At 44.1% G+C, this 25,409-nt stretch overlaps 1 protein-coding gene across 1 annotated transcript in view; it reads left to right on the top strand.

The window, feature by feature from the left end:
• The window catches only part of EFCAB11 (EF-hand calcium binding domain 11), a 158,966-nt gene extending 139,382 nt beyond the window's left edge, over window positions 1–19,584 (top strand). The window contains exon 6 of the mRNA XM_045451847.1: window positions 19,359–19,584. Coding sequence (XP_045307803.1) covers window positions 19,359–19,440 — 82 coding nt within the window. The 3' untranslated portion in view covers window positions 19,441–19,584. The remainder of the gene's footprint in view (window positions 1–19,358) is intronic.
• Window positions 19,585–25,409: the final 5,825 nt, after the last annotated feature.

Genomic DNA, 25,409 nt, shown 5'->3' with positions numbered 1-25,409 from the left:
CCCCTGCTCATGCTCTGTCTCTCTCCCTCAAAAATAAATAAACATTCCAAAAAAAAAAAAAAAAGAAAGAAAGAAAAAGAAAAGAAAATCAGAAGGAAGAGAAAATATATTTACAGTAAAGTATCTCTGTTTATTGAAAACAATCTGTGTGCAGTCAGGTCAGGCTGGGCCAGGGGCAGCCATGGGCCTGACCTAGGGGGATGGTGATGTTCTGCAGCCTGGTGGCCTTGGTTCAGAAAAGGTAACAGTACAGCTGCCTCACCTGCCTGGGGGTGTGCCACCGGCCTGTCACCATCAGCAGCTGTGTCCATACACGAGTGCCTCCCTGGCCACCAGGCGGTGCTTGGCAGAGGGGCCCCCACGGGGAGGGATCTATGCCTCCCTGGAGGGGCCCAAAGCTCACAGCCACCCAAGTGCACCTGGGAAGCCCAGCACACAGAGGACTCTGGGGGTGGGGACCCCTGGGGCCTGGAGCTCCCTGCGCAGCACTGTGCCTGCCCTCTGTGTGCTTTCCTCTGCTTCAGTCCAGACCCCTGGTCTTGGGACCCCCGGCAGGCTACTACTGATGGCCTCTGTGAACTTCCCCAGATCCTCAGAGGGCAGTAAGAGAGACCTCAGTACCTGTCACTTTCTAGTGGATCCCATGGAGACTGGGGCAGGCAGTCATAAACGAACGCCTTGTGGCTTTAACCCTTTTTGAAAAATCTGCATAGAAATAGACCTTCCCTGTTCAAACCCCTGTTGTTCCAGGGTCAGCTGTAATTATAAGTGGCAGCGAAGTACGCTAGGGGTGAATGGAGTGAATTAACCGTATTATAAAAAGAACAAGTCTTTTTTGGGTCACAAAAGTTTCATCGTTTGCTGTGAATTTTCCCAAATTTTCTTTTTGCGGAGACATTAATTAGCATTTGTCTTGTTGCCAAAGCTCCTAAAGACTTCGCATTCTCCCCTTGCCTCAGCAGCGCCTCCAGTCTGCTCATTTGACTTTTCCTCGTGATTCTCGTTGACTTTTATTTTTTCATTTAGGTGCTCTACCAATTCAGGCAAAACCCTACTTTTCGGGACGTTCCAGGGTAGTCATTCCCCTTGAATGGTGGATTTGCTCACCGTTGCTCAAAACTCCAGTCTACAGCCATCCGTGTAGTATTAATTAAAAACGATTTCATAATGAAATTCCTCTAATTTTGATAGCAGTGCTTCTGCTAAACTCAAGTTTTGCTAAAGGGCTCTTTTCTTAAGCACAACCCGGCATCTGCGGGAGAAAAACATAATTAAGAACTTGAATGGAAAATTTTCAAATGCACACTTACTGCGTAATTTTTAAGCACTAATATTTTGAAATGTTTTCGTGTTTTCTTTTCCCACCCCCAAATTATTGGAATGATGTCCGTGCTATTATTCTGCAAGGATCTGGGGAGCACACTGGCTGGGAGGAGGATCAGGGCATTCCAGGTCCATATCTTATGCAGCCTGCAATTCTGCATGGCTGTGAAAAGCTATGGAGCGATTGCACAGCAAAGTGATCCTGGTCCAGAGTTTACCCCACATCCCCACGTAATCCGAGAACGAGTTGGAAGTGAGGAGTCCTGAGATCTTAGTCCTAGTACTACATGCAGTGTGTCCATAGCTTTGAGCTGGTTGTATTCTGCAACTTGGCTTTTCTTTCAGTGTCAAATAGGACCTAGGTGGATTTTTGACAAAGGTCTTCTTTACCTCCGAAAGCCCAGGATTATTATTAGCTGGGTGTAGAACCCTGCTATCCATAAAGAGACCGGGTTTTCTATCCTGATCTTGTTGCCAACTGAACAGGTAACTTTAGGAGAGCTGTTTTATGCTTCTGAGCCTTACTTTTCTCATCTGTAAAATGAAAAAAGTAGGTTGGGTAATTTCTAAAGTTCCTTAAAGGGAAAGAATGACTAATGCCATTGCTCAGGCCAGAAGGTCGGAATTTGGAAGCATGGCGGGCAGGTTAGAGAGGCCTTTCCTCCCATGTTCCAGAGTATGTGAGACTCACGAATGGCAGGCCCTTAAGCCCTCAAGACAGAGCACTTCAGGAGGGTGGGAGTGGGGGGCAGGGAATCAACGGAGATGGAAAGTTCCCGTCTGGGGGCATTTGTTGAGTCCAGTGCTCCAGAGATTGTAACACCAAGCTCCAAGTGGAGTTATTTTATCCCTGTGGTTCAATTCTAGCTAAGAAAAGGCTTTTGTTTTGTTTTCTCTTCCCCCGGGAGCCGTGTTCAGTAAAACTTCCATACGGGGATATATTTATTATTAAGGAGTGTCAAGTGATCCGAATAGTCAGACCATGCAGTCACAGAAAGAAAACTATGGCGGAGGAATGTGCACCCAGACGGCAGCACCCTGGACCCGCGTTGCCCACTGCACGTTCGAACACGCTCATTCCTTTAAAAGTTCTGTCCATAACGTCTTTCCTTTCATTCCTTTCTTATAAACTCACATTATGTAAGCCCTCGGAGTGCTAAATGTTTTTCCTTTGTTGGCCATCACTCTCCGGATGATTTTATCCAACATGAATTTTTCCCTTAGCTATTGATTGCATGCAGGGGGGAGCTGGCAGGGTAGACAAGAGGTGGCTGTGTGTGCTCTGAGGGCTCAAGCATTCTGGTGTGTGTGTGTGTGTGTGTGTATGTGTGTGTGTGTACACGTGCGTGTGTTTGGGCGCGTGAGCAAGCGTATTGGGAGAGAGATGGTTACAGAAGTAACAACTGCTGCTCGTAGACTACTTTGGAAATAGGGAAGGGTACGAAAAAGAAAATACAAACCAACCACATTCCTACCAAACCAAAGATAATCAGTGTTAATATTTTGCTATTTGTTATTTCCTGTTGCTCTCCAGGATTTTGTTCTTAAAATAAATGCGAGTTTTGTTGTATTTTTTACCTCTTTGCTTTGTGATCATGTTGCTATTTTCACTTTTTAAATACCTCTACAATGAGTGTGTTTGTACTTTTGTTATTACCTTAGGAGAGGTTCCTGGATGTCGGGGGTCCCATATTAGGGAGTATGAGCTTATTTTGTCATTTTTACAACTCTTGATTCTTCTTACCATTTTGCCTAATTAGCAAAGTTTCCTGATTAACAAATGACAGTCTCTCCAGCAGCATGTGCGTCCCTAGCCATGTTCTGAGCAATGACCCAATGTTACCTCCTTTTCACATCTTTGCAAGTCTAACAGGTGACAATAGTATCTCATTTTTTGTTTTATTTCATTGGTTGCTTATAACATTGAACATTTTCACATGTTTTTCATCTCTACTCTTTCTTCTATTCATGTCATTTGCCCATTTCTTCTTTTTTTTTTTTTTTTTTTAAGGTTTATTTTTTTGAGAGAGAGACAGAGTGTGAGCCGGGGAGGGGCAGACAGAGAGGGAGACACAGACTCTGAAGCGGGCTCCAGGCTCCGAGCTGTCACAGCAGAGCCCGGTGCAGGGCTCGAACTTACGAACTGTGAGATCATGACCTGAACTGAAGTCGGAGGCTTAACCGACTGAGCTACCCAGGCGCCCCCCATTTTTCTTCTATGAGAATATGTACCTGTTTCCATTTTTTATCACAACTATTTTTCCAGTTTTTCCTTACTTTTTATAATGTTTTGAAGTACAGACGTTTTAGGTTTTCATAGATTTTAAATCTGTGATCTTTTCCTTCACAGTTTCTTCCATTTACTTTTATCCTAAGAATGTTTTCCTCATCTTGAGACCAGGTTAATATTCACTTCCATTTTCGTGGTTGGTTTGAATCTGTGGTTTGAATTTTTTTTTTTTTAATTTTTTTTTTTTTCAACGTTTATTTATTTTTGGGACAGAGAGAGACAGAGCATGAACGGGGGAGGGGCAGAGAGAGAGGGAGACACAGAATCGGAAACAGGCTCCAGGCTCTGAGCCATCAGCCCAGAGCCCGACGCGGGGCTCGAACTCCCGGACCGCGAGATCGTGACCTGGCTGAAGTCGGACGCTTAACCGACTGCGCCACCCAGGCGCCCCATGAATTTTAAGACTCTCTGGCACTTTCATGTATTTAGAATTCATTTTAGTATATATCATGGAGTGATGATCTAAATAATTTTGTTGCCAGAGAGCCAGTTTTTCCATTATCATTTGTTAGACCATCCCTATTTATCTCCAGTGCCTTCATTATCATATTCTGTACTGAGTTTTTTTTTTTACATACTGGGGGACCTCTCCAGGCTGTGATCCGTTGTATCCCCTGGTGTCCTTACGCCAAAGACACACTTTTTCTCCCCAGTTGCTATCATATGTTCTCCGACTTAGTATTTCTTGTTTTCAAATCATTCTCAGCTCTTCCTCCCTGTTTATTTTCCAGATGAATGGTAGAGTCATTTTCGTGGAGTTCCAAAAACCTCCCTTTGGGGTTTTGATGAAAATTGCATTCAACCTATAAATTAATTGGGAAGAATCTGGCACCTTTACAACATTGCGCCTTCCCAACCAGGAATACACATATGGCACGTCCCCCCACATTTTCAAATATCCTTTTCTACGGCTCAGTGGAATTTTGTGGTGTTCTTTATACAAATTCAACACATTTCTTTTTACGGTATTTCCAGATTGTTTTATATTTGGGGTACTTTTTAAAAAACAGAATCTTTTCCCCCTTCGGTTTAGATCCACTCTTTTTAATATCACTTTTCCCCAGTGATTGCCAAGTACTGACAGTAATCTAAGTGAAAAGCATATTTGTTTCTTTCCAAGCTTATAAACTCAGAGATTTAGAACCGGAACCAACCGTAAATATAGTTGCATATATGATAAAAGTGAGGTCATGAGAGGTAAATTGATTTATTTAAAGATCATACAGCTTGTGAGGTGAGTGGCTAAACAGGCGAATGCTTCCAAATGTTCGTATTCTCCGTGTCAGGGACGTGTAAAGCTTAAATATCCAAAACCAAACTCACTGTCCTCCCCCTTGTGGTCATCTCCTGTGGCTGCTGTCACAATTCACCACTGACTTAGTGACTTAAAACAGCACACACGTATCGCCTTTTAGTTCTGGAAGTCAGAAATGCAAAGCGACCCCGCTGGCCTAAAATCAAGGGGTCAGCAGTGCTGCCTCACTTCTGGAGGCTCTAGGGGCAAATACACTTCCTCGCCCTTCTGGAGCTTCCGGGGGCTGCCTGCATTCCGTGGCTCGCGGCACCTTCCTCCATTTTCATAGGCGATGTCTTCACATCTCCCAAGTTCTCTCTGACTCTTCCTGAGTCTCCTACTTCCCTCTTCCACTTTTAAGGGCCCTCGAGATTCCATTGGATGCACCTGGCTAATCTGGGATAATCTCCCCCATTTTAAGGTCAGCAACCCTAATCCCACCAGCAGCCCCAGTCTTCCTTTGCCATGTGGCATCACCACACGTTCTGGGGATTAGGACGTGGACGTCTTTGGGAGGGCCATGGTTCTGCCTACCGCAGCAAGGAGGAACTTTCATTTCTACTTAAGCACATTAGCTCTCTCCTCGAAGCTCGCCACATCTTCCTGCGCTCTTTGGATTATGACCGAAACCCTTACATGGCTTGCAAGCTCTAGAAAAGTCTTATCCCCCTTGCCCCCCAGCCTCATTCGGCTGTACCCTCTTCCTCACTCTGTACTCTGGCCACAGTCACTCTTTCCATTCCTTGAACATTTCTTGCTCTCTCTTGCCATGAGACCCTCACATAGGCCATTCCATCTGCCTGGAAAGCCCTTCTGCACCTCCCAACTAGCTCTCATCCCTCAGATCTCAGCCCCGTTCTGCTTCCTTAAGATCGAGGCCTTGACCTCCCCGCCCGGTCCTGCATCCCACTGTCTAGTAGCACCTTCTGTCTTTCCTTCAGAGCACTTAGCACAGTGGTGATTTTACTTTGCTCAGAATTACTCAATTCTCTCTGGTGGGCTAAAAGCTGCAAGGAACTCTGTTTCTTTGTTGCTCACCCATATAGCTTCAGAACCTAATGCCCCTGGTCCCTAGTGGGCTCTCAGTGTGTGTCCCATGAATGAGTAAATGACGTCACTAGCCGATTTCTAAGAAAAAGCATTTTTAGTGAATGTGTTCACTGACCTATTTATAACAACAAAAAGACTGGGGCTTTTTCAAAGTCCAACAAATAAGTAAATTATTAAAAATCCATTTGATAAAATCATATATAGCCATTAAAAATGAAAGTGAATGAGGCATCTGGGTCGTTCAGTTGGTTAGGCGTTCAACTCAGGTCATGATCTCACGTTCATGGGTTCGAGCCCCTCATCGGGCTCTGCCCTGTATGGAGCCTGATGGGGATTCTGTCTCTCCTTTTCTCTCTGCCCCTCCCCTGCTTGCTGGCTCTCTCTCTCTCTCTCTTTCTCTCTCTCTCAGTAAATAAATAAAAACTTAAAAAAAAAAAACTTCACAAAATGAAAATGAAGCCATAGCATTGGGGGGGCGGGGGGAGGGAATGTTTATATTGTGTTTAAAATAGAAGGATATTAAATACTCTTATGCTAATCAGCAGGAGAAGTACCAAAATGATCGTAGCAATTGGTTCTAGATCATGGGATGGTGAATATTTCTTTTTTCCTGTGTCCAAACTTTCCAGTTCACGTGTTCAGATATTCAGCACACATTTCTTGCATCCACTGTGGGCCAGGCACTGCGTCAGGTGTGGAGAACACGCAGTGAAGATGTCTGTGGTCTCTGCCCACTGCAAGGTTACAGCCCAGTAAGGAGGAAAACTAATAATAATCATCACACAGATGGACTAGTATTCATGGACGGTTGCTGTATTCGAGAAAACATGGGTTGTTTTACCATAGCATGCGCCACAGGCTAAAGAAAATATTTTTATTTGGGGGGTCCATTATCATTACAGCATTAAAAAAATTTTATTAATGTCTGTTTATTTTTGAGAGAAAGAGACAGAGCATGAACAGGGGAGGGGCAGAGAGAGAGAGAGAGGGAGATGCAGAATCCGCAGCAGGCTCCAGGCTCTGAACTGTCAGCACAGAGCCCGACGTGGGGCTCGAACTCACGAACCGTGAGATTGTGACCTGAGCCGAAGTCGGATGCTTAACTGACTGAGCCACCCAGGCACCCCTAAGGCATTAAAATTTTTAATTGTAGAGGGTGGGGCATTGTAGGAGAAATAATACCATTTTCTTTAGGCTTTGAACGGGATACCCTAACTTGTCTCTCCAACTCTTCATCACCGCTTTTCTGTACATTCTAGAAGGAAAACATTGGGAGTCAAGGTGAACTTCTTTTGGTTAACTTAGTTCGACGACGTTACAAAAATTTGTGCAGGTGGTCATCAGGATGCCATTGATGCCTGCCCGGTTCAGACTCCTTCCCAAGCGTTTGGTGGGTCCTCAGCCCCCACTTCTAGGAAACCGAGAAAGCAGAGTTTTGCCACCATCAATTCTCTTGGTTTCATCTTCTCACACTTACGCACTCAGTGACTGTGCCTCTGTGTTCGAGCATAATGTAAATACTTAATTTGTTTAATAAATATCCTGAAACATCCTCTTTGAGTTGTTACTAGAAGGGCACGAACCTTTTAACTCACTTAGTCAGCGCAGATCAACACTTAATGTCTTTAATGATGATCTAGATCTTTTTTCGTGGCTGAGAATCTCCGTAATCAATGATGTGGCCCTGCCTGGAGGCATGAAAGACTAGATAATGGGCAGAAAATGTCACGCTGGATGGGGCTAGTAATTTGAATCCCTGAAATCAGTATTAGCGTGGCCATTTATAGGAGAGGCCGATTTCTTCTCAAGGCTAGAAAGAGCCCACCAGTACCCCCAGTATCCCTTAGTGATTTACGCATTGCTGAAACCCTCATGATGAGCCATTTCCTTTGCTCAGCGCTTCTCCCCCATCCACCTACCCAGCAAGGTCAATGCCATGCCAGCTTCTAGTACAGTGGTCACCCACCTCAGAAGTAATTCTCGGTGCTGGGCAGGAGGGGGTATCATGGAATCTGTGAGACCTTATTAAGGAGGGTGCATCCTCCTATCTTCCCCCATCCCCGTATCAACCTTGAGAATTTCATTTTCATTTCAGGGATAGAACACAAGTCCCATTTTCTAGCTGTTAACATGAAGAAGCACTCCCAGGTTTCAGTCCTAAAATATCCCCTCTGAACTTACACTTGGAGTCCCTTGGTCTTAGCCTAGGATTTGATTAATTTAGCCGTGTGCACATTCTCTGCATCTCATAATATTCTAAACACTTGTCATATGCCCTCTGAACCTTCTTTATCTCTTTCGACTGAAATTCTCATATTAAAAGCCCTCGTGGTCATTCCATTTGGCGTGACTTTGTGATTATAGGTAGGCTTTATTAATCGAGAGCTTCTGATAATGTGAGGGAATTGTTTCATTATGAAATGTTATTTATTTTCTATGTTGTTTATTACTGTCCACAGACCCAGAGGTTTCAAATGGTGGGAGCATGTTGTAAACGAAGGCATAAGTAATTTATTATAATTATTCTGAACTAAGGCCAGATTTCCTACTGGCTCAGTGATGCACATCAATTGGAAATGGGCTGAGATGTAAAATCTTATTTTCCTAAATGGATTATTTAAAACTAAAGTGTAAACAATTAAAAGCATTAATTTTTATAAATTGTTACATCCTCATTTAATGGAAAAACAAAAACAAAAACCTGACCCGATAGAATTTTAAAACAATGTTTCTTTAAGCGATATAGAGCAAGTCCCTCGGATTTCTGGTGAGGCTCTGCTGACACAGTGTGATTTGGCCATGTCACAGTCCCTAGGGTGACTGTCAGGTCCTGTGCTCTCCTTTGAAATGTGAGTGCTTTTAATTAGATGGGGCAATGGCTAGTTTTTGTTTCTCTGTTATTATATTATTATCATTCTGTTGCCAGAACTCCCAGTCTCATCTAATTGTCAGGGAGGCTGGAGCGTGTGGTTTAGGAAGAGAAGGAAATAAATTTCATCGAACACGTGGCAGGCTGTGCCACAGAATCAAACTTTACCCATGTCGGAATGGATGACCCGTTATCCCAGCTCCTTGTCTTGCTTCCTTTCAACCTTTGGTGAGTTCCTATATGCACGTTCTGGATGCCGTTCTCGCTCATTGATTGCTGGGCCTTAATCACACTTTTAATTACCGAAGCTCTGTGTTATGTTTTGATACATGTTTATTTCCTAAAAAGTATTCTCAATCTTCTGGTGCATTTACTTTTCCAGATAAACTTGCGGTACAATTTATCAAATTTCCTTTAAAATGAAACAAACAGGGGCGCCTGGGTGGCTCGGTCGGTTAAGCGCCCGACTTCGGCTCAGGTCATGATCTCATGGTCCACGAGTTCGAGCCCCGCGTCAGGCTCTGTACCGACAGTTCAGAGCCTGGAGCCTGCTTCTGATTCTGTGTCTCCCTCTCTCTCTGACCCTCCCCCGTTCATGCTCTGTCTCTCTCTGTCTCTCAAAAATAAATAAACATTAAAAAAAAATTTTTTTTTAAATAAAATGAAACAAACAACTAAGCAAACAGAAAACCCTTCCTGTCGTGTATCATTAAAAACATGTTCTATTTGAAAACATGACACCATTAGAGAAGATAAGCATTATTTGACATTGGTGTCTTCTGACTCCGAGGAAGTATGCTTTTAAAAAGCAAGCTTCCTAGCACACAGTGGCTAACAATGTTATTAGCAGGGATTTATAAACGGCTCGAATGTTTATAGTTCATATTTCAACTTCAAGTCTGTTTGTTGCATTAGCAAAATGAAGCTCATTAAGCCTTATTCTTTTGGTCCATCTCTCCAAGCCTCTGAACCCACTAATACTCAGCTTTCTTGTCTGGAAGTATGTAATCTTTCCCACATTACACTTGAAAGTTCAGCTCATTCCTAAACCTCCAGTCAAGGATATGAACTTGTTGCTTTCAGAGAGGCCACATCTGTGCACTGAGCCATTACGCCATCTGTTAAAGTGGTCAGAGTTCATTTTATTGCCTCCTTTGTGGAAGGACTTGTACTGTAAAAGCGTGTGTTATTGAAAACATAATTTTCCTCATCATTATGCTTTCTTTCTAGCCGGATCATAACCTGCGAGAAATCTATTGAGCAGAGAGTGAAAAGCTCTTCAGAATAGCTGTTCTTAAGAGATTAAATGATTGCCATCTCTGTCCCATTTCTTTTATCTCATAATCAAGTTCAAGATGATACTAGATATCTCAGCTGAAGTGATTATATATTTGAAATAGAAATGGCTTTATCTCCATTCATATTTCACACTGTTGAAGGCAGGATCATTTTTCCCCCATTTACATTCATATATGTGTATGGTTCTTTACAACTGTCTGCAGGGTTAAAGATTCAGAGTACTTTTTGAAGGCAAAAATAGCTAACAGGAGTTTGGTTGTATTTTTAAATTTTCTATGCACAAAGACACTAAGTTAAGATCCAGCTTAGATCCGTCAAAATTTAGAGCTGTATCAAATCTTGGCAAGTCATAGCCCAACCATCCTATTTGACAAGTGGAGAGCTTGGGATTCAGAGCAGCTAAGACACTTGCCCAAGGTCACACAGCCTCCCTGAGATGAAAGCTCACTCCTAGGCCATGTCTGCTGAACCACGCTGCCCCCCACCCCGGCCCCCCCCATATTCAGAGTGAGCCTGTCATACAGATCTGCTGTGGGGACAGAATGGAAGAGCTTGTGACCCTAAAGCATAGGAACCAGATTTTTTTTATAATTACTTCAAAGATGTTCACTTTGGCTTTTGTTCTTTATCCTTAAAGCTGTCTGATCTGTGCTATTTTCTTACATCACCATTTCTCTTCCAGAGATTCAAACTGAGAAAAAAGACCATGTCACTGTTTATTAGCGGCTCTGCTAAAACACTTGACAGGGAAGGAATATGAAACTATTTGCCGGAAGTGAGGCACTGGGCCGTATGTTGATTGCATTTATCCACATGCCCACAAGTAGTCAATAATCAAGCATACTGAAATTACATTCTTTCCTCCTTTTAAAATATTCCTAGCTTTAAATAAGCCTCCTCATTTTTAAAACCTAGTAAATAGGAAAAAGTGAGTCATTATTTATAGTTAATCACTTTTGCCAGCTGTGACTGCATTTCACATCCATTTTTTCTTTTTTGTCTTGGACGGGGGAATCTATCCTGTCGCTCTTTAAGGAAAAAACCATATTGGTCCCACCAATAGCCTCACAGTGAAGGCACTGCAAATAGGGATTTTTGCCGGATACGGCAAGAAAAGTAACTTCTTTGAATGCAGGATTGTGGAGAATAATCCAGAATCTTGAGATAGCACCTAACAGGAAAATCTGAATTATTTCCAGGTTTGTTTTGAAGTGGAATAATCATTTCAAAAATACTGTCTTTATGAGTGCCTATTCTGTGTCTACCCAGTTCCAGATGCTGCAAGGTTTAGAAAAGATTTCAGACGAGATCCCTGGTATGTCAGGACACTTGCACTCAAAAGCATCAGGCGTCCATTTCAGACCATCTTGAACAACCAAGCAACACTACTGGGTCAGGTGACTAAGAATTTTGACCTCAGGCTGCTTCCAGCCTGGTTTGATTAGGCTCCAGCTCGCTCTGCTGTTCTGACTCTCTCACCCCATTCGCAAAGCTGTGTGTAGCCTCATTCGCAAAGCTGATGATTGACATTTACAAGCACGTGCAGAAACTTTTGGATCAATGCACCATTGGCTCCCAGAACTGTGGAGATTGCATCGGTGTGGTAGGAAAAGGACTATGGTCGTACCAAGCCTCGCCTCTGCATCCCAGGAAGGGCTTCTCCTTCGCCCACAAACAAAACTCCTAGGCTTCATTATGGTTGAGCCAACTCTTTACCAGTCCATAGTGGCCAGGGGAGAGATGTGATGTCCCGATTGGCCAGTCAATCCTTAAACCCAATCGCTGTGGCTAGGATGGTAGGATTATTAGTCATTGGCTGTAGATCCCACTTCTGGAACTTGGGATGGGAAACCATCCCCCCCCCAAATCACATAGCTGCTGAGCAGCACAGAGGGTGTAGGATGGATGCTGGGGAAGGACCTAACAGCATCCACTGCTGTCTTTCATCTAGAAAGCCGAGCCTGGCCCTAATGAGGCCAAAGTCTTGCCTGGCTTGTGTCATTCTTTGTTCCTGACGTGATCTGGCCATCCTTTTATCCTTCACAGTTCATCCTATATGGCCAATTTTACCACCTACGACTCATGGCCAGTCCATAGCCGTACCTCTGTATCCAAAAGGCCCTCTCTTCTACTTGGGAATGTATTGTCTCATGCTGAAGGAACAATTAATTGTTGACAGACTAAATATCATTAAATAAGCCATGTATATTAGAGAGTGCCTCTCCTGTCATTTCCTGGTGACCCCTGACATGGCAGTTGTCTGGAGCTTAAAACTTCAGAGCTCTTCTTAAAGGCATTATTTCATTGGCTCCAAAAAATTTTCCAAGTAGAGGAACCCACTGATCTAGTTCAAGTAGTGAGGTCCCTCTTACCTGAATGAGACCCTTAACGTGGCATGTTATTGCTGATGACGATTCAGGTGCCCCATGGGAACTTCACCTCTCGAAATAAACTTTCTACTATGTCTGAGCCTGGGATCTTACTGAAAGCAGACCTTTCAATGAGGAATCACATTCAGTTTGTTTGTTTGGAAAATGGCCGCAGGGAGCGCGAGCAGAACAGAGAATGAAGGCCAAAGCCCCTACAAAGGGTCTGTTAACCGTTTGTTAACAAAGAGTTTGTCCCTTCTGGAAGCAACTAGAGCTCAATCCCACGAGAACCTCCAGTGAGCCAAGACTACGACCTCAGAGCTGTCTGCCTGCCTGAGGGACAGGAGCGAGCTGATATCCACTGACGCCTGTCCCCTCGCTGGGCAAGGGTTGTCCCGTGGGGTGTGTTACCTGCTTAGTTTTTCATCCTTCCAGATTGCATGTATGTGAGGACCACACCCAGTGTTAGCAGTCCCAGGAAGACAGTGAGAGATACTTGGTGTGGGAGGCCCTCCAGCCATGGCTGGGCTAAATGATGGGGGGCGAGAACACGAGGTGGGCACGTGGGCAGTCAACCTCACACTGCACAGCCAAAGTCATGCAGGCGCTTAGAAAAGACCAGAAATCATCTACATATCTTTTTTTTTTTTTTTTTTTTTATCTCTCCTGCGTGTCTGAATGGCTTTTCTTAACACATGTCTTTAAAAAGGTAAAATTAATAAACACATTACCAACTGGATTGCCATAGAGCCCTGCAGGACTCTCATCAACAAAGAGGCAAGCACGCCCGTGGAAAGAACCAGCGGGTTCCTCAGAAGAGAAGGCTGCTTGCGGGAGAAGCTGTCATCATCACATCTTCAATTGGCGGGTCCTCTCATCCCCAGCAGGGGCTTCTTGCTCGGAGGGTAATTTTTATTCTCACTGTTCAGTCAGGATGACAGCTTTGTCCCTAATGTGATGGCAGTTTTGACTTTAGTTTAAATTATTCCATAAAGAATCAAAGAGAGAGAGATTCTCTCTCCTTTTTCCCCACCCCAAAAATTCCACTAAGAAAACTTTTCTAATTTAAATCTTTGCCTCCACATTAAATTTCTCATTCATGTTTCAGGTGAATCAAATACACCGTCAACTTTCAAAACCCTGTGTGACTATCACAGTGACTCAAAATAATTGCTGTCTGTCAGTGTGTTTGCTGGGAACACAGATATGCCTGTCACTGGCTCTGTTATCATACCACGAGCTTGCCTCTCAAGTGCGGTCTTCTCTGGGCTCAATTCAGAACCTCAGCGTCGGCAAGCAGAATGTTGAGGCAATTATCTGCATAATCCATCCCAGGAACATGTGTGCCGCAGCTGCCCCTGAAATCACCTGTTTAAAAAAAAAAAAAAAAAAAAAAGTCTTTAAAGCAATTATTTTAGTAAGTATAGATTCAGCTGGAATGTTCCAAAGAATCGTCTCCAACTTTGGTTCCTCTAGCTTAGTGCTTTTCAACCAGGGATAATTTTGTCCCTCAAGGGACACTTGGCAATATCTGGAGACGTTTTGGGCTGTCAAAGCTGGGGAGCGAGGAGAGAGTGTGTTACTGACATCTCAGGGGTAGAAACCAGGGATGCTGCTAAAATTCCTGACCCTGCAGTGTACGGGACAGCCCCCACAATAGAGAATTATCCGGCCCAAACCCTGCCCTAGCTGGTGAGGCTTTATGCATTGTAAAAGACGGCCATCTTTTTAGAAAATTGGGACTAAAAGAAAATATTCCTTCGGTTGAAAAATATCAATAATATTAAGGAATATTTTAAGACAAAGTAACCCGTAAGAGAAGTTTCCACTTAACATTTCACATTCAAGTTCTGCCCAAATGAGTTACATGCTTCTCAGATTGCAATTATAATACATTCTAGTTCGTATTCTTGTTGGCACTTAAAAATGTCACTTTTATAGTCTATCATTTTATTATTTTTTTTCATGTTTATTTATTTTTGAGACAGAGACAGAGCATGAACAGGGGAGGGTCAGAGAGAGAGGGAGACACAGAATGTGAAGCAGGCTCCAGGCTCCGAGCGGTCAGCACAGAGCCCGACGCGGGGCTCGAACCCACAAACCGCGAGATCATGACCTGAGCCGAAGTCGGACGCTTAACCGACTGTGCCACCCAGACACTCCATTCCTCATTTTTAATTTTTAAAAATCATGTATGTAATCTTTTTTAAGTAACTTGGGCAAAAGCACGTACTCCATTCTGAAATCTGGCTTTGGAGACCTGGCCAGGCGGCACTCTTAAATTATTTTACAAAAACTTGTTTTCCAAGAAATTACTACTTTGAAGACATCACAAGAAATGGTTATCCTGTAAATATTTTTGTACAAGAAACGTTTACTACTTGTGAAAAACACTCTTTACATATTTTTAAAATTAGAAAAACCCCTATGTTTCTCTTCAGAATGTATTAAAGCAACACTATGTCCTACCTTAGTAAAAGATTCACAGTATGAAACCCTGGCTCCTTGCAAGGCGGGGACGTTGGAGTCCACACAGCGTCACAAAAAGGAGAGAACAGAATCTTGCTTAACCAATCAGGACAAGAGAGACAAATGTTAAAGCTCATGCTGATGAAAGTAATTATAACCACTTATGAGTCAGAAAATGTTTATAATTTAACAGAAAACTGCCAGAACCTAGCTAAATGGACAGAGTCTGGCCTTGCCTGAAATTCTCAAGATAGCCCAGTATCCGCCTGGGTGTTTCTGTACTTCACAGTTCAAATAGCGTCGTCTGGAAGCCCCAGTCTACACCCTGCGGGATTTTAAAGCACTTCCCACGCTTTTGTACAGCTCCTGGAAGGCCTATGACTCTGAGCTCTCGTTTCTCTGCATTAATTCGGTTGATGCATCTGACCATTCCCCACTTACTTTTCTTGCTGGCTTCTGCACCTGCTCAGGTGGAACTCATCTGCTACCTCAGTCTTCAGCCTCTAGGTCCACACAGACCCCCACCCCACCCCAAACACCGTCCCTAGTAGAGTGCGAGCCTGTCGCACCCCTTGGTGAAGATAGGGGAGGTTATACCAAGTAATACGGACGCCTTTGAGGCACACGGTACACGAAGCTGTTGATTAAAGGGCTTCTGATCGCTGCATCAGTGCAGGCTTTCTCATGGGCCATTTCCCTTCATATAGCATCCCAGCCTCCCGCTTCTCAGCGGCCCCTTCTTCGCGCTCTCTCTTTTATCTGGCTTGTCATGCCCTTCCACCCCGAGGGTCCTCAGTTGTTCGTGCTGAGTTACACAGAACAGCTCGGCTCTCCTGAGTCTCTGCTCCACAAGTCAGTCCCTTTTGCATTTCAGAAACAAGCCAGCCGGAAGGCCTTTAATTTAGCTGGACCGACATTTCTGGAAAGCCGTTATTGTTGTTAACAGCGTTTATTTTCCCCTCGTACATCCGCAGGAGCCTTATTAATTCCTTTGAAAAGCCAGTTCTGAGATAGAAGCTTATATACTCGTCTGCATCCGTGTCCTCGTGTCTGGTGAAGAGCTACCACATAGCTGGATTCAAGTGCCCAGGCTGCGGCTCTCGGGCAGGGTAGACTCAGACGTGGCAGGTGTCTGCCTCAGTTTCCAATGTCTTGCTCTATGTCTATCTCTGTATTGTTCAGCCCGACACTCAAGGGACTCCTTCCATCCGTGTTCTGCTCTGCAGTCTCATTTTCCAAAATTCGTCTCTCGCTTGGTCTCGCTTGTACCTAGTCTGTGTTCACAAGATGCGATTGGGCGTGGAGACCATAACTGACTCTCGCTTACGGGTCCCCGAGGGGTGGTTCCTGGGGGCCTTCTGCGGTGTGTATTCTTTCTCTGGCTAGTTTCCAGACTCCATAAAAACAGTGATGAGGTGCTCTCTTTCTTTGACCCCCCCCCCCCCGCCCCAGCCCCCTCCCGGGAGATAGTAGATATTCCATAATGTTGTCAACTCTTGCTTCAGACTCGTTGGTTCCACAAATTCTTCCACTCTGCAGACATTTGTTGTCTCCCCTGGGCTGAGAGGTGGGGACACGGCCAGAAACCAGAGAAAGTTCTCCCCGTCCCTGAGTTCATTTCGAGTTGGTGGAGGATTTTAGCGCGACATGTTGTGCTGCTGACGAAGAGACGGCACCCTCGCCTCTCAGAACTAGAGGGAACCATTGAGGGTGAATGCGGTGAACGGAAATGGTGCAACTTGGTACCTAATGACGTCTCCTCGTCTCAGTGCACACTACTCTACCCACCAGCCATATCTGCCCTTCTGTCACGCCGTGATTCAAGTGTGGGTGCTGTGAAACCTTCCCTCTTCAGAGTAATTCCGCCTGCAATGAAAAACAGTATATTTTAGCTTTTCAAATTATAGCTCTGAAATGTGAATTTCCTCTTCCCTCTCCTTGAGACAGCCAGCCCTCTCTTATGTTATATTATATTATATTATATTATATTATATTATATTATATTATTATATTTACGTGTGTGTGTGTGTGTGTGTGTGTGTGTGTATATATACACACACAAGTATATGAGGAGGAGGAAAAGTCAGAAGATAGAAAGTATTGTACCATGTCTCATTACAAATGTAAACATAACATTCCTCCATTCATTACGTGAATAAAATGCCACCACAGACCTTGTGAGTAAACATTTCCATTTTAACACTTCTTGGTTACACTATGTCCATTTTCTGCTGGGAAGCTTTGGCAAACGCAGCGAGGAAAATAAGTTAATGTAATCACAATGAAGGTTGTTCACTGAGAAAAATCAGTTAAAGGGATTCCCTTTTCTGCAAGCATTCAGCATCTGGGTAAGTGAATAAACACACCAAAAAAAAAAAGTATGTATATATATATATATATATATATATATATATATATATATATATATATTCTCGGAAGCAGTTTATCCTAAACATTACTTTTCTAGGTCGTCCTCTTAACTCACCCTCCGAGATTTATAGTGCAGCCATACCAGTTCAGAGTGGAAAGAAAAAAGGCCAGTTATCTAATCCAATTCCTTGGGGGAAATACTTAGGCAATATTAAGAAATCTTCAATTATCTAATTTAATAAAAGTGATGGTTGCTATTCCATAGTCAGCCACATGTGATACTGATTATTTCTAATCCCTTAGAAGAGAGCTGACATTCTGCTTTTGGTCCTGTATAGCGTGAAATCATCATGTGTATGTTACCAAAAGGAGTCGCAAGAATAATGGCGTCCGCAGTCTGTAGTCATTTTATACTAACACACTGCAACATGGTTCTGCCCTGGGGCAGAGAAGTAGGGATTTTCTCTACTTCAAAAGAATGAAAAATTATCATCACTATCCAGAACCATTATAGACTTCAGAGACTTTGGCATGAAATATTCAGAAAGTTTATTTTAGAATTCAATATTTTAAAAGCCTGCTTTAAAACTATTACAGTGATTAGTGGCTCTGTTACTTGGGCCAGTCTTTGCTATAAAACGCCCTCTGTCGTGGTGGATGTCAACAAAACAGAGTTTGCATCAACTACAGATGCTCCACGTAAGGAATGTAATGCCTTGTTTTCGAATGCCGTCCCCCCTGCCCCCAACCAGGAACTGTGACCACTACTCATCAGGTATCCTCTCAAACATACTTCTTAAATAAACGTTACTTGTCCCAGTAATGGTCGAAATGTGTCGCTAATGCCGTGCGATGTGAGTTCTCTTACCCTGTGGTGTGGGCGCTATTTCTGTCCCTGTCGAGGGAGCAATGGTCCTGTCTCAGCAGTTCTAGGGACACACAGCTGAGGCCACCCACACTCTCAGCCAACCAGCCAGAAGCTCACATCTTCACGGCTTCTCATGGTCAGTCAGCAAAGCTTCCTAGGTGTTTGTGCGGATTTAACAGAACTTCCGAGGCCACAAGTGAAGCCAGTGGAAACATCGGCAGCTAGAGTTAGCCGCGTGAAATTGCAACACAACCACTTTTCTCTGGAATATTCCATATAAGTAGAGAGGCAACGTGCAATAGAGTGCATAGAGAGCCTTGGTTTGGGAATGTAATGGTCTTTTTTTTTTTTTTTTTCCTTAATGTTTGTTTATTTTTGAGAGAGAGACAGAGACAGAGCACAAGTGGGGGAGGGCAGAGAGAGAGGGAGTCACAGAATCCAAAGCAGACTCCAGGCTCCGAGCTGCCGGCATAAAGCCTGATGCAGGGCTTGAACCCACAAACCATGAGATCATGACCTGAGCCCAAGGTGGACGCCTAACCAACTGAGCCACCCAGGCGCCCCTGGAAATGCACCCGTCTTGATCTGAGGTCTGAGTCTGCTCCTTGAGTAGCAGTGTGGTCTTGTGAAACTGGTGTACCGCTCTCAGCTCAGTGTTTCTGTCTGTAAAGTGGACCCATCTGCATCATGCAGACATTCGATGAGACGAGGAGCGTAAAGGCAGTACAGGGCAGGTATCAATCACTCCCATTATCACCGATTGTTCCCAAAACGTTTTTCTTCTCTCTCGTTGGTTTATTCCACATTTCTGTTGTGTAATGCATATGTATTTGTTGACACATCACAGAAAAAACATGCAGGATGACTAGAAGAACATCATGTCTGCTTTTCTTTCAAAACCTGTGCATTTGGCTTCGTTCCTTTAAATGTATGGAATATATTATTTTCGTTGGTTTTAATCAATACCTTTTCCTTTCCGTCCCACCTTAGGTATATCGATGTAGGAAAAAAACAAATAGGCATCACCTTTTGCCTTCAAGTAGGGGCCTCTCCCAAATAGACATGCAAAGCAATAAAGATTCTGGAGTGCTCTTGATGCGTAAGTTTGACAAAAATAACTTGTAAATAGCTAAATAACTTTGCATTTCATTTTCCAGGGAAGTAGATCAAGACTCAGACGATCTTGTGAGCTTTAAAGACTTTGAATATGCCATGAACTATGGACGAAATGAAGCCTAACTATGGTGAACTGCGTTTGGCAACTTCTGGGGAGACAAAGAGATTGTAATGTGTATTTCCATGTCAGGCTCCACCCCTCTGCTCTGCTAATGATGTAATAATAAGGTTGCGTGCTTGTGATTAAACTCTTGGTCGTGGTTTGCAGATGCTGATACTACTTGGTTTTTTGTTTTGGTTTGTTTATTTGATGTTTTTATTTATTTTTGAGAGAGAGAGAGAGACAGAGCGTGAGTAGGGGAGGGGCAGAGAGAGAGAGGCACAGGATCTGAAGGAGGCTCCAGGCTCTGAGCTGTCAGCACGGAGCCTGACTTGGGGCTCGAACCTACGAACGGTGAGTTCATGACCTGAGCCGAAGTCGGATGCTTAACCGACTGAGCCACCCAGGCGCCCCGATGCGGACACTCCTTGTGTCTCAGAATCCTAGAGGGGGTCGTGACAGATCATCTTCCATGCGGCCAGCAGCCCTGAGCCAGGCTGGTGCTGGCACTCCCACTGGGGCCGGCCCCACCTTCCCCTTCACCCTCAACCCCCCACACCCACCCACACTACAGGCTCCACTCACTAGTCCTCCCCACTCCACACACGTGCTCCCTGATTCTCAGTGGTTCCTACTGTCTGGAGAGAGGTCACTTCTTCCTGCCGATGGTACCCGTTTCCTTCACGCATTCAGCTTTGGTCAAACAAGGAATGGCACCCGTGTGTACTGAGCGCAAAGCATGGAGAAAACAAAGACTTAAGATTTCTTTAAGATCTTGTACCCGGTGTCAAAATCATCACTGCAAAGTGTCCCCAGTGGCACTCGCTGTACAAGATAAAAAAAAAACCAGATTGGGCTGACACAAGCAAGCCTTCTCCAGCTCTATGCAGAGGAAGACCAGAGTGTAGGAAGGAAAGATATTGGAGGCCAAAGGTTTATTTGCACAGCCCTCTCGGATGACTTGGGCCTGGGGTTCCTGCAGGGACCCAGCTGCCCCGTGCGGCACACTTCCCGGGGCTGGATGGCTCTGCCTGCGTCAGGGGCCTTAGCCATCTGTGTTCACACCCTCCATCTTCGGCCCGTCCGTATGTGGGATCCGATAATTGCTGCACTGGAACAAAAACTGCGACACTGGACCTTCAGCGCTTTTAAATAAATACTGGTATCGGGGCGCCTGGGTGGCGCAGTCGGTTAAGCGTCCGACTTCAGCCAGGTCACGATCTCGCGGTCCGTGAGTTCGAGCCCCGCATCGGGCTCTGGGCTGATGGCTCAGAGCCTGGAGCCTGTTTCCGATTCTGTGTCTCCCTCTCTCTCTGCCCCTCCCCCGTTCATGCTCTGTCTCTCTCTGTCCCAAAAATAAAAAATAAACGTTGAAAAAAAAAAATTTAAAAAAAAAAAATAAATAAATAAATAAATACTGGTATCAGTGCCGGTATTTTGTCTGTAAGTGTCCAGAAATCATAGCGTGAACGTTAGGAAAACATCGAATATAATTCCCAGTTTAAAAGTAGTACATGTTTAAAGATCAAGTAAAACCGTACATTTGCAAAATAGAAACATTAAACACGCATCGATCTATCACACACTATTAGCAAATACACTTAACAACCAGGTCTTAAACTGTTATAAGTCAAAGGAGCCCAAGGAGACAAAACAATATAATGTGATGTTCTTGGAATAGAAAAAAAGGACATTAGGTAAACACTGATAATGAATGGACTTTCGTTAATAATAAGTACTATCTTCACAATTTTTCTGTGAAGCTAAAACTATTCCACAATAAAAAGGTTGTTTAAAAAATCTTATTCTGGGGCGCCTGGGTGGTTTAGACCGTTAAGCATCCGACTTCAGCTCAGGTCATGATCTCGAGGCCTGTGAGTTCAAGCCCCGTGTTGGGCTCTGTGTTGACAGCTTGGAGTTGGACTGCTTGTCCAACTGCTTGGAGTTGGAAGCAGTTGGACTGCTTCAGATTCTGTGTCTCCCTCTCTCTCTACCCCTCCCCTAATCGCTCTCTGTCTGCCTGTCTGTGTGTCTCTCTCTCAAAAGTAAATAAACATTAAAAAAAAATAAAAGATCTTATTCAGAAATTAACAAACTAAACATTATCAAAAATGAAGAAAATTTTGAAAATCGTTGAGAAGTACAAATGAAATATTGTTTCAAAAACAAAGAGGATCCAGGGTATCTTCGAGTATTACGTGTGTTTTAATTTTTTTTTTTAATGTTTGTTTACTTTAGAGAGAGAGAGAGAGAGAGAGAGAGCTTGCGTGGGGGAGGGACAGAGAGAGAGAGGGAGACACAGAATCCGAAGCAGGCTCCAGGCTCTGAGCCATCAGCACAGAGCCCAACGCAGGGCTTGAATTCATGAACCGTGAGATCATGACCTGAACCAAAGTCGGATGTTTAACCGACTCTGCCACCCAGGCACCCCTAGTATTGTGTGTTTTAGTACACATTGTTCCAGCTGATGGCAAGTCCTCTCTGACTCTGGATAAGAGTTTTGTTCAGGAAGTCTTTTCATCATAACTTAAATGGTTGAGTCATTGGTCTTCATCTCCATATATAAGTGATACTGATTTTTAGATTTTTTCAGTATCAAAATTAGAGTAAACCACCAACAAAGCACCAGTATTTCAGTAATTGTCAGAATACCACAACCTCGTATGGTAGTCTATTTGGACCTCATTTCTCCTGGGAAACATGACAACAGAAAGAGAGCATTCACTTTCTCCAGTTGCTTTGGGAGGCAAGAGGCCAGGCTGGGAATAGCTATCAGGCAACTCCCTTGACCCTGGATTAGTCCAGGCTTTTTTCGGTCTCAATGACAGAAACCTAGTCAAACTAGCTTAGATGGAAAGGGAACTTACTGGGAAATACTGGGCTAACTTAGGGAGGGCAGTGGTACACCTGAGTTTCGAGATAACTAGAACCTGCAGCGTGAGTACCTCCGGACTCTGCCTCTGTGCCATAAGCACCGTCGGCTTCACACTGTTCCAAAAAGCAGTCGTCCCGTGATCTGGCCAGTTCCAAGTCCAAAGACCTCAGAAAGGAGATCTGGTTGGCCTCTGGATCAGTCAACTCTGGTTCCTCTAGAGGGTATAGACATGGTCACTGGGCACTCCCAGGTGTACTGAGGGCTGGTCACAGGGAGCAGAAGTTGATAAAAGCTAGACAGCCATTCCATTTTCTTTCTTAGAAGAATTTGCACCTAGTCTAGGATGGAGAGCCCCCCCTCCCCACCCCCCCCCCCCAAGGATTTGCTGCTTAGGAGGATCCAGGCTCTGAGAGCAAAGACCAAAAAGAAAGGGGAGGTGAGAAGCTGCTCATGTCACCTCCCCCTCCTTATCACTCCCCCTAGGCCCAATCCAAATCATCCTGTAAGCTTTCCCCTCAGCTTCTCACTTCCAGGCCCCAGTCCTGACCCTCATCCCCAGGCCACAGGATGCTGTCTGTTTAGTGTGACCTTGTTGGTCTACCCTCCGTTGAATGGTCCAGGGGTGGGCATTTATGCAAGTTGATCAACTCCGTTCCTTCCCTTGGAAGACATCAAGAGCGAGAGTGAGTGATACATAGCTGTGCTCCTCTGAGTGGCTGAGCGGGTGGTTATGACTCAGGAGCAAATGGCAGACATGTTTTCCACCACGTGGCCTGGAAAACTGAGGCAGCTGGTTTGCAATGAGGGCAGAAAATGAACTAGTGAGAAGAGAACAAGAAAGAAGCTGGGGAAACCCTTTGATACTTGGTTTCTGGTGAAAGCTTGTGTGCAAAGCCCAGTCATAACCCTTTGGGTCCTATGAGGTAACGCTGTATCCCTCCAATAAATCTTTCTCCTCAAGCCAGCTGGAGTGGCTTTCTGTTATTTGAAACCAAGAGAACCCTAACTGTTATAAGCATAGAGCCAAGGACAGAGTCCTAGGTAACATCAACATTTACTGGGGCAGCAGAGGAAAGAGTCTTCTAAAGAGACGAGGAAGAAATAGTTGAAGATGGAAGAGGAAGCTGTTTGGACTTCTCTCTCCGACACCCAAGCCGCTACTTGACCTATCACCATAATCAGTTTCAGTCTTCCCTTGTGAGAACACTTCTCAAAGAGCTCACTGGTGATCTCCTAAAGGCCGAATCCACCGGCGCCTCTCAGACCTCACTGTACTCGTCCCTTCTCCCGGGCCCCTCTCTCTTCAGTCTCCGTGACATCACCCTCTTGTGGTAGTTCTGTGCCCATTTTTCCTACTGTCTTTTACTGATCCTTCTGTGGCCTCCCGTAAGTGTTTATATTCTCCATTCTCCTGTAATTGGCCAGTCTTCCTGACCAACATTCTCCAAGGATCATTTCATTTGCTCTCAAGACTTCAGCTGACACCTTGATGGCTGTGACTCCACAAACAAATCTTCATCATTAGTCTTGACCTCTGCTTAGCCCAGACCTGTGTTTTCATTTGCCTGTTGGACATTTCCACCTCAATTACAAACTCATTGAACTAAAACCAGACTTGTTGTTTCCTCTAATTTTCAAAATTGGTTTCTCACTCTGCTTTTTCTATTTCTGTTCATGGCAACCACCCGGCCACCCACCCGAGCTGTCATCCAAGCCAGCTGCCTCGGGGTTCTTTTCAAGTCTCCCCCATCTTCCTCCGCTCTGACACTCAGCCAGCCGCTGAACCCATCTGTGTCTGTGTCTGCAGTAACTCCATGCCATTGTCTCCTATCCCATCACGGTCTCCCCCACTGCGTTCTGATTCCCACCCCCATTCGTTGCTCTTGTCATTGGTATAAAGAAGAGTAAAGGATGTGCTGATAAGTAAGAAACAGACCCGGCTGTCAGGAAATTTTGTCTAGCATGTCCATTATCTTCCCAAAGCACAGACAATATTATTTTTTCTCCTCTCAAAAGCTTTTAGTGGCCACCTTTTCTACTGGATAATGTCTCTACCTTTAATATGTCATCCAAAGCCCTCTACAGTCAGGTCTCAACTTACACATTCAGCTTCATCTTTCACAATACCTCTATCCTCCCATCCCACAACTGGGTGACTCACACAAGCACACAGTCCCTTGGCCCCCAAACACCAAAATGGCCCCAAATAGGAAAGTAACAGATAGCCTTAGAATTAATCTCTGATGAGAATATAGGAAAATGCAACTATAAAATAATACGATTCAGTTAAGGAAACATTGAGCCACCTTCATCCTAATGAATATTTCTCCCTCACAGTTGTCACCTTCAGAAGAGGGATGGGGACTAATTATGCTAACTATTTTGTATTTTTAAAAATTGTATTCTTGAAAATTTATTGAGATGGATATCGGTCATCTTCTTTTACAAATGAGGAAACAGTCTCTGAGAGTCTAAGTGACTTGACTCAGGCCAAGTGATGAGGGTAGGTGGAGGGTGTCAGGGTGACCATTCAAACCAGTCAGCCTGACTAAATGCAAATACCTTCCTACCATGCTTCATTGCCTCCAGTGGGAAAATCGTGACATTGGCCCATATTCTATATTTACATTTTGGTTTTGACCCAAACTGAGTCCAGATTCACTGGCCACCCCAAGTCAAGCATCTAGCACATAATAGGTATTAAATATTAATTCCCATCTTACGCACCACCAGGCTTAACCCAAACTCCATTGGGTAATTAATCAAATGCACTTTCCATTGGGTTATTAATCAAAGATTTGCCACCAGAGACCATCTCTTTTAAAGTGTGCTGCAGGCTTTAAAGACAATTTTCAAAGAAGAGTTCTAGAAATGCTCTAAACAATGGAAACATTTTTAAAAATAGATGTGTAGTATGTTTCTCCAATCACCCTACTTGGTGTTCACACTTCACTTACAGAAGTATAATTCAGGATTAATAACAAAACATTGGTTACTTTCCTTTTTCTTGTAACTTTTGAGAAATCTGTTTAGAACTGCAGAATTCATTAAAATAACACATGAATTGAAATTTAATGGCATGAGAGTAGCCACTCACAAAGTGACCTTTCTTACACA

This window comes from Leopardus geoffroyi, chromosome B3 (assembly GCF_018350155.1).
Source record: "Leopardus geoffroyi isolate Oge1 chromosome B3, O.geoffroyi_Oge1_pat1.0, whole genome shotgun sequence".
NCBI classification, from domain to species: Eukaryota; Metazoa; Chordata; class Mammalia; order Carnivora; family Felidae; genus Leopardus; species Leopardus geoffroyi.
Note: the sequence above shows the minus strand (reverse complement) of the source record. Positions and strands in the feature narration are given on the sequence as shown.